General features: G+C 42.2%; 1 protein-coding gene across 1 annotated transcript in view; it reads left to right on the top strand.

The window, feature by feature from the left end:
• Gipc2 (GIPC PDZ domain containing family member 2) overlaps positions 1–13,481 on the top strand; it is a 69,057-nt gene that overhangs the window by 17,177 nt on the left and 38,399 nt on the right. Inside the window, exon 2 of the mRNA XM_036190720.1 lies at positions 8,610–8,795. Coding sequence (XP_036046613.1) covers positions 8,610–8,795 — 186 coding nt within the window. The remainder of the gene's footprint in view (positions 1–8,609; positions 8,796–13,481) is intronic.

Here is a 13,481-nt window from a genome sequence, read left to right as displayed (position 1 = left end):
TCTCACCTTCTCAGCAGGAATATCTAATAGGACACTTGAAATTTATTTGGAATGTTACCCATTTCTTCACCAAGCCAGGCAGTTCATGTGGCATCTCTGAGCCCTTCCAAATCTCCTGCAAATGCCAGCATCACATGATCAATGTGATAACCAAGAGTTCTCACAGGTTTTCCCCATTTCCTGAGTGGTTGTTACCTGCAACCCCCGCCCCTGCTACTGCAGGTGATGCTCTCCATTGGGAGGACAGGAGGAGACCTCTGCTGGCTTTTAAAATCAGTTGTATGGAATGCTTTGGTTTTTCTCTAGATGCTAGAAATAGGAAGCCAGGGGCTGGCACATGTCAGGCAAGCCCTGAACTACAGTTCTAGCCCTTATAGGAATATAATTTGTAGAGAAGAGCATGTGGTTGCAATGTCTCAAAGTGTCACAGGTTACTGCAGCTTTGGGCAGGTTTACAAGGTTTTTGACAGGTGGGGCATCAGCATGGCCCAACAGAAAGCACAGGTTTTGAAGTCAGATGGGGAGGTGGGTTTTGGGAGGGTATTTCTCTGTGTATTATTGCTAAGCATACAGGACCATGAGGGGATATTTCTTAGCTTATCGTTCTGCTAAACATGCATCCATGTTCAGCAGCTAAAGCTAATTTTTGGCTCTCTCTACATTAAATCTCCTAGGATCTTGGTAATTATGTTCATATCACAGCCCCAGGAGCCCAGACTAGGGGTCTGGGGTTGGCTATCTGTGGCAGAATGTTCAAGTACAGCCTCTCCTTTATTTTTAATTAGAAGTTATTGTTGTTGTTGTTTTGTGTGTGTGTTTCTCTCTCTCTCTCTCTCTCTCCCTCTCTCTCTCTCTCTCTCTCTGTTCCTCTTCAGACATGTGAGTGTCATGGTATGTGCATGCTAGAGGACAATGTTCAGGAGATGGTTCTGTGTTTCCACTTTGTTTTCCCAAGCTCTTTGGTCCCTGGAGATTCTCCTGTGTCTGTCTCTCATTTTGCTATGGGATACTGGGGTTTTAGATACCATCACCAAATCTGTCTTTTTCATAAGGGTTATAGGGACCAGACTCAGGCCATCAGCTTCATACTGCAAGAGCTTTTCCCACAGAGCCATCTTACCAGAATTTTCTTTTTATATATGTCTTAGTCTCAATGTGCTAACACACAGGGCCATGTCTGTTGATCTTCTTAAGAGGAAATGAAACAGAACAGGAAAGCATACAATTATATCCTATACCCAAATAATCCATAGAGCAAAAGAGGCTGTGCTCACAAATACTTTGAGACAAAGGATATCCCCGGGATGGAAGTTAACCTAGTGATAACAAAAGGTAGGCAGGAGGTGATTGTACATTTGCAGTGGAGGGGCAGCAGGATTGCTTCCCCATCCCCCTTTCTCAAAGCAGTGAGGAGGGTTACACATCACAAGCATCTGAGGAGAGCTGGAGGAAGGGCATATGTGTGGGCATAAAAATAGAAGCAGGTAGCACAGTCACAGGCCAGTACCTAGCCTGGAGCCAGGGGCCTGGTACTCTTTGTCCTGGCTCTGGTGTGGCAACACATTCTTGGAAGTTGAGCATGGAGCTCTGTGCTAGCCTGCCAGCCTTTCGGGAAGATTTCTGACCCTGCTAGGTCCTCTCTCCTCCAAATGCTCTGCCTGTCCCAGTATGAGGGATCTCACAGGCAGAGTAGATGTGGTGCTGGCAAACAGGGTGGGAAGAAGCTGTGTGGTGGGAATGGGGTGGTGGCGGTGGGGGAGGGGGCAAGCATGAACAACTCCTAGCAAAGAGCTCTTTACTTAGGCCTGAGACCTACTCACGCACAGAATCCTTTTCCCAGTCATTGGTTCTGTGAATCCCTATCCCTGGAGCAGGAAGAGGGTCAAAACCGAGTAACTCTCGCCCAGCTGAAACCTCACACATAGTCCACCATAATGTAAACCATACTTGTGTGTTTAGCCACCGCCTCCCACTCTATCCGTTGATTCATTTCTTACATTTTCAAATCTCCTAATAAAGATTAAAGTTCCTGAGGTGGTGTTCACCTTCTTTTTCCAAATACTTCATTTACCTCATCTAGGGAGCCCAAAAGTACCTTTTCCTAACATCTTTCAAATGTCTTGGTGTGGAATAAACGTCCATGACCTGTTCCCTCTGTCCTTTCCTTCTGATGGTTTCTCTAGTGTACCCTTCCACCATTGCAGCTTTTTGTCAGAATTCTGTTCTAGACCATCTTCCCTTATCTCTCCACTTTGATGTCTGTGTGTCTCATCATGCCATAATTCTGCACACACACACACACACACACACACACACACACACACACACACACACGGATACAAGAATCCACACAGGCCAGAAGAAGGCATTGCATCCCTGGAGCTGGAATTAGAGGTGGTTGTAAGCTCTCTGACACTAGGAGCTGAACTCCAGTCCTCTGTAAGTGCACCAAGTCTAACTACTAAGCCTTCTCTATAGCCCCCATTTAGGTGGTTTTTAAATGTCATCTGCTCTTTAGACAGTTTATTCTAAGTGTTATATATAGGTCAGACTCCCCGAAGAACTCAACACAGTTCTTCATGAGCATTTTGCAAAACACAGTGGGATATTTAGCTTAAAGGTTCCCTTAATGTCGAATGGGCGTTTTTACCACTGTGTGTGCAGATTTGCTGATGTATCTGAAAAGTCCAGTTCACAGACCTCATCACACACTATGTTCATAAGCCATCCCACTGTGTCAGGATATAACAACTAAGCCAGTCTCCTTGCTCAGCTGTGTTTTCATTATCCTTCGCATTGAGGAAGAGGAAACTTTATGGAAGGTAATTGATTAGGGAGGCTGGATACTTGGAAGCATCACTTGACTTATGATGTCTTACAATTGGCAAGTACCTTCTCAATTGTCTCCTTATTTTAGGGGTATTGTGGCAGAGGGTAATGTCTCACTTGTTGGGTTAATGTCTGGGTTGTGTCCACACAGACAAGATTAAAACCCATGTCCTTTTAACATTTTCTTGTGTCTTAAGACCTGCCTTGTGATTTTGATTTTCTTAGTTACATAGTTCCCTTGATTGGACCTCATAGCAGAAAAATATGTTCCTTGGTTATTCTGAGAAGTCATTTGGTGGTTTAGAAATATGGAGTTGACTTTCATTTTTTGGATAGAATTCTTTTGTCGTACTATTTTGGTCATTAGAAACACCGGGGAAAGTACTTGTGTTGTGCTGGTGAAGGATCACAAAGAGTGATTCACTTTTTATTTAAGGCTTGCCACTGCTGACCTGGGGAGGCTGAGTTAGAGGTGGATCATTTATAGAAACTTCTACCCTGTTCGAGGCAGGGCTTTCTACAATATCCTCATGAAGGTCTAAATAAAGCATGCAGTATCTTGTTTCCAAATGTCTGTCTTGTTGCCAATTTTATCTTTTCTAAGCTGTGAAACTGTTTCTAGTGACTACAGGTATTAAGGCCTTTTATATAGAGTGGCGCATTATTTAAAGCAGTACCAGAGATTTAGTATGGATGTTTTATTGAGAACATAAAACATGAGGTTTTGGTATGGCTATGTTTGTAATACGAAGAAATAAATGCAAATAGTTTAAAGTTACCAGAAGCAACATTAAAAACAAAACCTCAATTATTATAATTCAAGTTGAGCAGTCATGCTTTGCTGGTATTTTGGAGTTTGTTAAACACCCAGTGTATGTCTTTTAGAGCCATTGAGAGTAATTCCTTCCAGAAGTTGTCTTACTTTTTTAGGAAGTGAATAATTTATTACACAGACTGGTTCCACACAGCATAGCATGCAGTCTCTGATTTATAGAAGCTTTTCCTTGAAGACTGAATTTATATATTAAAAAAAACCATGAGAGTCTGAATTCTTGTTACAACTTTGACCTTAGACAAACGAACACTCCTTTGGATCCGAGCTGATGTCCTTATCTGCTGAGAGCACGAGATTCCTACCTTCACACCTGACTCAGAAGGATTAGTTGTGCTAACGCATTGGGAAGTGACAGGGACTTAGATGGCCATATACAGATGTTAGATCTCAGAGAAGCATTGGAGGATAAAGAGATTGGAGTCAGTTCGTCATGGCTGGAGTCCCAGACAAGACTTCCTGTTTTTTCTCTTTAAGCCATTATTTTCTAAGCTCGGAAAAAAATAAATGAAAAAGCAAGGCTGGAGATACAGTTCAGTGGCAGTGTGTTCTTAAAGATTACTTTGGGAGGCAGCATGTGTATGACACGGCAACTGTGTGGAAGTTGGACATCTTTTCAGCAGTTGGTTCTTTTCTTTCATCTTGCTTGGAGGCAGGGCCTCTCTTGTTTCTGCCCAAGGGCTGAAACTGGCTGGTTCTGCTGGCCTCACATCTCTGTGAGGGAGTACTGGCATTGCAGAGGCAAGCAACTGCATATGGCTTTTTATGTGGGTCCTGGAGATTGAACTCACGATGTCAGGCTTGCTTGCCAAGCACCTCTACCCGCTGAGCCACCTAACTGCCCCTGAGGCATGTTCTCATCATGCTTGGGACCCTGAACTAAAACCAACCAACCAACAAACACACCTCTCTGTTGCATGCCCCTTATCTAAAGGGCTTAGAATTAGATGTATTTTAGATTCCAGTTTCATTTTTGATTTTGGAATGTCTGCATATTTAATACAAAATTCACTTACAATTCATTGAAATCTCATACACATAGAGTGAAGGTAATGGTGTATAATACTTTTAAAAGTAACTTTGGGCAGAAAACACAATTTTGTGGTATAGAATATTCCATATCACGTTGAAGTACAAAAAGTTTTGGATTGTGGAACATTCTGAATTTGCACTTTCAGATTAGTGTTGCTTAATCTGAAAGATACCATTACCAGGAGCTATTGTAACATCAAATGTAGAAGTGGCTGGTACCCATAATTCATCAGTGTCTCCTATACTTAATGCTGAATTTCTTCTCTCCTTTTGGACTTTCATCTCCTCAGCACGTTGTTCCCAGTGGAAATAGATGCTTGTACCCACTGTGCTTTAGTGGAAATGGGAGCCCATGTTAGGACAATATATACCTTGCCCCAGTATCAGCATAGAAAATAATTTTGAGTTATGAAAGTTTTTTGATATTACATGTTTACCCTTTGAGGGTATGTATGTTTGAATAAGAATGGCCCCCATAGGTTCAGATATTTGAATGCTTTGTCACAATGGAGCAGAACTGTTTGAAAGGATTAGAAGGAATTGGAGGCTTGGCCTTGTTGGAAGAAGTCTTGTTACTGAGAGTGGGCTTTGAAGTTTCAAAAGTCTCTCTCTCTCTGCTTTTGGATCAAGATGTAGCTCTAAGCTACTTTTCCAGCAGCACACCTGCATGCTGCCATGGTCCCAGCCATGATGATAATAGACTCCCTGGAACTGTACGCAAGCCCCAATTAAATGCTTTCTTTCATAAGAGTTGCCTTGATCATATTGTCTCTTCATAGCAATAGAACAATGACTAAGGCCTGGGGCATTATATAGCAGAAAACACTAAACTTTTTGGAAGGTCGTTGTTGTTGTTTTAGGGTTATTAGACTGTCTTGGCTGGCATAGAATTCAATATGCAGACCAGCCTTTGAACCTCAGACAATACAAATGCCCAGAGCTGGAGGATGGTTGAGCAGTTAAGAGCATTTGCTGCTCTTTCAGAGAACCAGAGTTCAGATCCCAGCACCCACATCAGGTGGTTCGCAACCACCTGTAGCCCTAACTCCAGAGGAACCAAACAACTCTAGTTTCTTTGGACATCTGCACTCAAATGTATACACCCTCACATAGACACATCCACACATGCATAATTAAAATGATATAAATCTGAAGAAAAAAAAAAGAGAATAGTTCAGGTTAAACCTCGTCATTAACAAAACAAACACCAATGTTTTCTTACATGTAGTAGTGGAGTGGAAATCCCGTGAAAGAGTAGAGAGGGCTGCTAGGCTTTGTGCTTCCCTTTTTTATTTTCTACAGTGACATCGACTGGCATTTCTACAATTCTTACTTGAGATTAGGGTAGAAAGAAGGTAAGGTTAGTGGGAAAACAGATTCAGAAGACTGTTCCATGAAATGTTTTAGTATTGCTGCTGTAGGCAGCCATAGGAGTCAACTGTTTCACTTGCTTACCCTTCAAACAACACCCACAAGAGTCCCTGGCTCTTTGGCCTGCTCCTGGGACTCTTCCTCCTGTTGGGTTGCCTTGTCCAGCCTCGATGTGAGGACTTTTGACTTGTCTTATTGTATCTTGTTTTATAGTGTTTGGTTGTCTCTTGGAAGCCTTCTCTTTTCTGAAGGAAAAAGGAAGGGGAAGGGAGGAGGTGGGGGGAGGAGTGGAGAAAGGGGACGCTGTGGTCAGGATGTGTTGTATGAGAGAAGACTATTTTTTAAAAAAACACACACACCACAAATAATGCACTTCTAGGTGTACAAACCATAGCTTCCCCCCGCCCCCCATCTTGTTGGAACATGTAGAATCTTTGGCCAGGGTAGTTCCTGTTTAAGGAAAATATCAAACAAAAGAGAGCTAGAAATGAACTTCCTGGAGTTTTAAAAATATTTTGGATGTGTTTTTGGAGATGTGTTTATCTGACTATGGACTAGAAGACCTTCTGAAGCACTAGTGACAGATATTTACTCTGTGCTACCCACAAAGTATCTAGAGAATGTGTAATGGCGTCACCGTAAGAAATGTAGCATTAATTTACTATGCTCAGGCTTTCTCTGTCCTAGCCAGGTGAGTTTCAATGATCAGTAGTAACAAATACATGGTAGGAATTTAAAATACTGGGAGAGTAGCAATTAACGTTTAAAAATACACAGTAAGAATACTGTTCTAGTCAGGGTTATCTAGAGGAACATAACTGATAGAGTATATATACATTTCAGTGTGTGTGTGTGTGTGTGTGTGTGTGTGTGTGTGTGTGTGTGTGTGCACTTCAGTGTATACTGGAATCCCAAAGACGTAGGCTCTACTGCTGGTGGTATGAGAACAAGAGCAAGCAGACAAAGAGCAAACGCTTCCTTCCTCCTTGTCCTTCATGTAGGCTGCTACGAGAAGGTGTGGCCCAGGTTTGGACCTCAAGTGGTATGGATTTAAGGTGGGTTTTCCTACCTCAAATGATCCAGTTAACTAGAAATCCTTCTTCATAGGTGTGCCTGGCAACTTGGGTTAAAAACTAAAAGTTGGCAACCAAGAATAGCCACCACCTACATTTTCTGGGGGAAATGAAATTTATCCTGGTTCTCTTCTTTAATTCTTCTACTCTGATCATGCCTTTTAGGAAGCTCTCACATATAGTTGTAGATGTTATTCAGAACATGCTGTCTTATGGGAATAGTAGTGCAGCACCCTTAGAACGTGCTGGTTTGTGAAGTTCTTTTTATGCATAATACCTTACTCAATTTTGTAAGAAGTCTGAATGTTTCCCAAACTTTAGCAATGCCATCCAAGCCTCAGGGTCTCACTATGTAGCCCAGGTTGGTCTGGAACTCCAAAGGTCCCCTGCCTCTGCCTCCTGAATATTGGGATTAAAGACATGTGCCATCATGCCTGGTCCCTCCATTTCTTTTTTAAAATTTAAATGGTTGTATTTGTTAGTTGTTGACATACAGTTTATTCCTAAAACATTTCATCCACTGTTTAATTTGTACCCTCTCTCCTGTGCTGGGCATTGAGCCCATTGGAAACAAATAGTAACCTTGGTGTTTTATTTTACAAAGGAACACAGAAGCAAAGTGAAAGTAACTCAACAAGGCTATTTCTTTTTGTTAAAAAGCCTGAACTGGCTTGTAGAGGGCCAGGCCTGGTGGTGCACACCTTCAATTCCAGCACTCAGGAGGCAGAGGCAGGCTGAACTCTGAGTTCCAGGCCAGCCTGGGCTACAGAGTGAGTGCCAGGACAGCAGTTTTATCAAGATGGGCCCTATGTGGGCTGGCCATTTTTTGGTAGAAAAAAAATCCCCTCCCACCCCCACCCCTGCAAACCCACAGCCTGGTTCATGCTAGGCAAGAGGTCCAACACCTTCACTTAAATGTCTATTTTGTAGCACTGTGATGCAAAAGAATAAAATTTCTCTTATTTAAAAAGATCTGTTGGGTGGGATAGGGGTAGGTGGGTGGGGGGAGCAGGAGAAGGGGAGGGAGGTAGAACAGGAGTTGGTATGTAAAAGGTGTCACTATCATGCATGTGCATTATGAAGACCTCTGGAATTAGAATCTCACGTTTTGAAGGTGTGAGCAATGGGTCACCTAATTCAGATCCTTGGCTTTGACACTTGGTGAGCTTAAAGCAAATTACTTTATCTTGCTAAGTCTCCATTTCCTGTTTGTGACAGGAGGATAACAATGTCCTTTGTACAGTCATTGTGGGGATTAAAGGAGAGCGTGGGCATGAATGACTTAGCTTAGGGACTGGTCTTCAGAAATAACCAATATACATGTTAACATGAAAATGTGGCCTCAAATTCTTCCCACCCACCAACTTACTAATACATGTTATGACAGGGACTTTTACATCATAAATTGAATTCTATTATTAAATGAGTCCATTAATGACCAGATGGATCTAAAAGGTTTCTTTCTCTTGCAGATTTTATTTTGTACTTTAAACACACCCAGAATTGACATGGCAAAGCTCCTCGGTGGGCAGTTGGGTCTTGAAGATTTCATATTTGCCCATGTGAAAGGGATAAAAAAGGAAGTGAACGTCTATAAATCAGAGGATTCCCTAGGACTCACCATCACAGATAATGGCGTTGGCTATGCTTTTATCAAGGTAAGTTTAAAAAAAAAAAAAAGAGAGAAATCACAGGGTGGCCCAATTAAGAAAACTGCTAGGTCAAAGAGATTAGAAGTCATCTTCAGGGGGTGTTAAGTAGCTCAGCAGGATCCACAAACGTTTGAAGATAGCATTTTTTAAAAATTCTTTTTGAAATTCTTCCATTGCTTTAAACAGTGTGTACAATTTAGAACTTCTTGAGCAGGAAGGCCTGGTCCTGGTGCTTTCCCTTTACTCCGGGAAGTCGCCCTGTATCTCTGAGGAGGTCCTGGATGACTTCCCATGATTTAATGTTAATTCTTCTTCTTCTTCTTCTTCTTCTTCTTCTTCTTCTTCTTCTTCTTCTTCTTCTTCTTCTTCTTCTTCTTCTTCTTCTTTTTTTTGGCTTTTCAAGACAGGGTTTCTCTGTGTAGTTTTGGTACCTGTCCTGCTCTGTAGACCAGGCTGGCCTCGAACTCACAGAGATCCTCCTGGCTCTGCCTCCCTAGTGCTGGGATTAAAGATGTGAGCCACCATCTATTTCTTTAAAAAATGTTCTTCAGAATTATCTGAACAGTGTAATTCTTTTGTATGAATACAAAAAGAGTAATACAGAGTTGTAAAGATAAGAGGTTTAAAATAGTATGAAAATGAGAATAGCTAAGAAGTAAAAATTCTGCTGTAATGAGTACAGCTGTTCTCCCCTCATGAGTGCGCACATGTGTGTGTGTGTGTGTGTGTGTGTGAGTGTATGTGTGTGTGTGTGTGAGTGTGTGTGTGTGTGTGTGTGTGTGAGCATGTGTATATGGGTTGGCTCAGGAACCCCTGTGCATGCTAAAATCTGAGCCTGCTCAAGTGTGTAATACAAATAGCATAGCACAGGTTTGTACTGAACCTGTGTACACCCTCCTGTACAGCTCAAACCATCCCTAGATCACTTATGACATCTATATAAACAGCTATGTGTCACATTGCTGAGACCAAGGGAATATCTCTATATGTCCAGTACAGATACAATGCTTGAATGTTCTCTTGAGACATTGTCTTGCCATGTAGCCCATGCTGTCCCTGAACTGGGCTCAGGTGATCCTAGCAACTGGAGGGGGGGATGGGGGGTGGCTGCCTTTATAGCAGCCACTGACATGCTTATCAAACGCTTATCACTTCACATGTTTTTTGTTTAACCTTCACAGCCATCCTGTTTCGATTTATTTTCATTTAATTTTATGTGTACAGAGTTGCATGTGGGTGTGCACACATGCATGGAGAGGCATGTATATGTGTTCATGTGTGTGGTGGCCAGAGGTTGATGTTCCTCAGTTTTCCTCAGTCACTTATCTCAGTTCTTGAGACAAGGCCTTTCAGGGAGCTCACTGGTTAGGTTAGGTTGGCTGTCAAGTGCTTTAGGGGTCTGGCTATCTCTGCCTCCTCATTGCTGGAATTACAGCATGCCTGACTCTTTATGTGGGAGCTAGAGATCCAAGCTCTGGTCCTTAGGGTCTCACTGCCAGCACTTTTTCCAACTGATCTAGCTCCCATTTTCTCAACAATCTTATTTTATTGGCACTATGCATTTTTAAATTTGCTTTTATTTTGTAGTCTAGCAACATTTTAAAAAAATCTACAGCTTAATGACCGTTCACTGACTGACACTGGTATAATGGTGTAAGATCCTTAGGAATTGCATTCCTGCCACCCTGAAGGCTCCCCTGTTTGCCCTTCCAGTTGATACCTCACCTGAAAAGCGGCAACTGTGGCTGTTTGCTTCTTGAAATCATCCCAGTTCCTAGAATCATCATTATTTACTCTGCCATCCCTGAGTTTGTCAGTGTGTCTTTGCAATCTGTGGTGGGCAGTGTTACCAACCTCCACTTCACAGATAGGATCAGGAAGGTTAAAGAGCTTGTTGAGAATTATACAACCAGGCAGGTTCAGGGTTTGAACCCAAGAAGTCTGACTCCAGGGCCAGATTTCTATGCACTGAGCTAAGACTTAGCAATAGGCTTTGTGCAACACAGCACAGTTTATGAATTTCTTTGCTGATGCACCGTCATGTTAAAGAAAAGTTTACAGGATTATTATGTTAGCTGTAGATGCTACTCCAACTGCCTGCTTGATCAGATGGTTATTTTTAGCTCTGCAGAAGATAGGAATGCACTGGAGGTTGAGTGGGTGACCAAATGGAAAACCATTGAGTTGGGAAAGTCATGTGGGATCATCCAGGGGAAGTTTAGGACACAGGCACTGGCAGCAGAGTGTGTGCAGACGAGTGTGGAAGCTTTAGCTGTTAGCATCTGACATTCAAAGCTGCTGTTTCTATTTTTTTTAAATGTCTTGCCAAACATGTGCCTGCCTCAGAGTACTAGTCACTAGCCCTTTGGGGACAGAGGGCATGGTAAGAAAGGAGGAAGTCACATATTGTATACTTTAAAATACAGATGATAAAAATTTTATAAATTGGATAATTTCAAAATTGAAAATATTACAATCTTATAATGATAAAAATAGCTTTTATATGTCACCTACATAAATGTCAACTTTTAATCATTTGCTAATTTGCTATGTTGTTTTTGTATACATTTATATCTGTATCTCTATATTCATCCTTTTTTACTCCCAACTACAGAGTGTGATTACTGAGAACAAAAGTCTTCTTTATGCTATATCTAACCATAGTAGGATCATGAAATGGAGAAGAATCGAACATTGATTGACTGGGCTGGGGATGTAGTTCAATGGGTAGAGCGTGTCTTACATACACAAGGCCTTCGGTTCTGTCCCCAGCACAGCACAAAACTGGGCATAGAGGTGCACGCCTATAACCCCAAAGCGGGTAAAGGCAGCGTGATCAGATGTTCAAGGTCGCCTTCGGCTCTGTGGAGAGCTCGAGACCAGCCTTGCTTTGGGCTCTTGTCTCACCACAAAATAAAAACAAACAGGAAGAACTCGCCTCTAGTCCGCTTTGGTTACCTTCCCCATGCCCTCCCTCCTGCAGTCCCAGTGCAGCATCCTGCTTTCTGTTAGTCCTTCTGTGTCCCTGGAATAATTCCTTAGCTTTTTGTAGGGCTCTCTTTAATCTCTTTTTTTCCCTTGATTAAAAACTTGTTTTTAATATGTGTGGGTATTTCGTTTGCATGTTTCTCTATGCACCACACGATTGCCTGGTGCCTGCAGAGGCCAGAGGGGGTGTCAGATCACCTGGAACTGGAGTTATCAATGGTTATGGATGGTTTTAAGTACCATGTAGTTGCTGGGAATTGAACCTGAGTTCTTAGTGCTCCTAACCTCTGAGCCATCTCTTCAGCCCCTAATCTGTTATGTTCTGATGTGTCCTTATGTTGAGAGGTTATATTCCTTGGATCAAGAAATTATCCAAGTGCTGACAGTTCCTCAGGGGACCACTTTGGAAGGGATGTGAGGTTTGTTGTCTCGTTATTTGTGATACTGTATTTTCTTTTATAAATAACACATGAGAGTGTGGAGACATGTTGAAAGTCAGGAGGATTGCTTGCTTGCCACCAGCCTGGATCCAGATTAAATATGTCTTCTTTGCCTTTTGCAGCATTAATCTCCAAAACCAGATGAGAGAAAAAGTTCTTTAGATTCCTAAGCAAATATTGAATAATATAAATGACTCAAAAACATTAGCAAATAATGTTTCTCTTTCATGCCTCTTGAGCCTTAAGATCAGATAATATGCTGACAAATATTATTAATCTCTGTAAAGTTATTGTTTAATGGTTAAAACATTATATTTTAGAAGTTTATATCCATTGACACCTCATTTATAATAGGTTTTCAGTATTGCAATAATAGGTTTCTCTGCTCACACAGTAAGCCAGATCTAGCTGAATTGAAAAAGTAAAAGAATAGGTTTATTTGGGCAAAGCAACTCCTGGTGAGTTCTCCAGTCCCAGAGTTCAAGGCAGGTTCGAGGCAGGAGAAGTCACATGCTGAACTACAGGGGGCTTATATAGTCTGTAGGTGAGAGGTGATGATGTGTCTCCCATAAGCTGGGTTTGTGCCCAAATTTGGTCAAAAGCTGGAATGCTTAGGCAGGGACTTGGGCTGCTGGCAACTCCAGGGGAGGAGCAGCCACAGCTGCCAAGAATGCAGAACTGGGCTTTTTGGCACCTTTTCTTTGTTGGGGATTCTCTGAGAGGGCAGCATTTGGAGAGAGAGAGGGCGCTTTTTGGATCAAGCAGGAGTGAGCTGGAGGTTCTAGATGAACAATTTAAATTAAAATAAAAAATTGTTCACATGTATATGTGGAGGCCAGAGGTCAATATCGGGTGTCCCTCAGGAGCTAGCTACCTTCCTTTCTAAGATAGGATCACTTCCTGGGATCTGGGCTCATCAATCGACTAGACTAGCTAGCCAGGAAGCCCCAGGCATCCTCTTGCCTCACCCTTTCCAGAACTGGGTTAGACACACGTGTGTCCCATGCTTACACAACTAACATTTCACTGATTGAGCTATCTTGCCCAGTCCCACTATTCAGCTTGTTTGTTGACACAGCTAGAATTATCTGGGAAGAAGAACCTCCGCCGAGAAACAGAAAATCTGTCTCCATCAGATTGTCTTTAGACAGATCTTTGGGGCATGTTCTTAATTCATGATTGATGAAGGAGTGCCTAGCTCACTGTGTGCACTGCCACCCCTGAGCAGGTGGCCCTGGATTGTATGAAAAAGCAGGCTGAGCAA

Source organism: Onychomys torridus, chromosome 6, assembly GCF_903995425.1.
Source record: "Onychomys torridus chromosome 6, mOncTor1.1, whole genome shotgun sequence".
In the NCBI taxonomy this organism is placed as follows: Eukaryota; Metazoa; Chordata; class Mammalia; order Rodentia; family Cricetidae; genus Onychomys; species Onychomys torridus.
The sequence above is the reverse complement of the archived record's forward strand: the minus strand, read 5'-3'. Positions and strand labels throughout refer to the sequence as shown.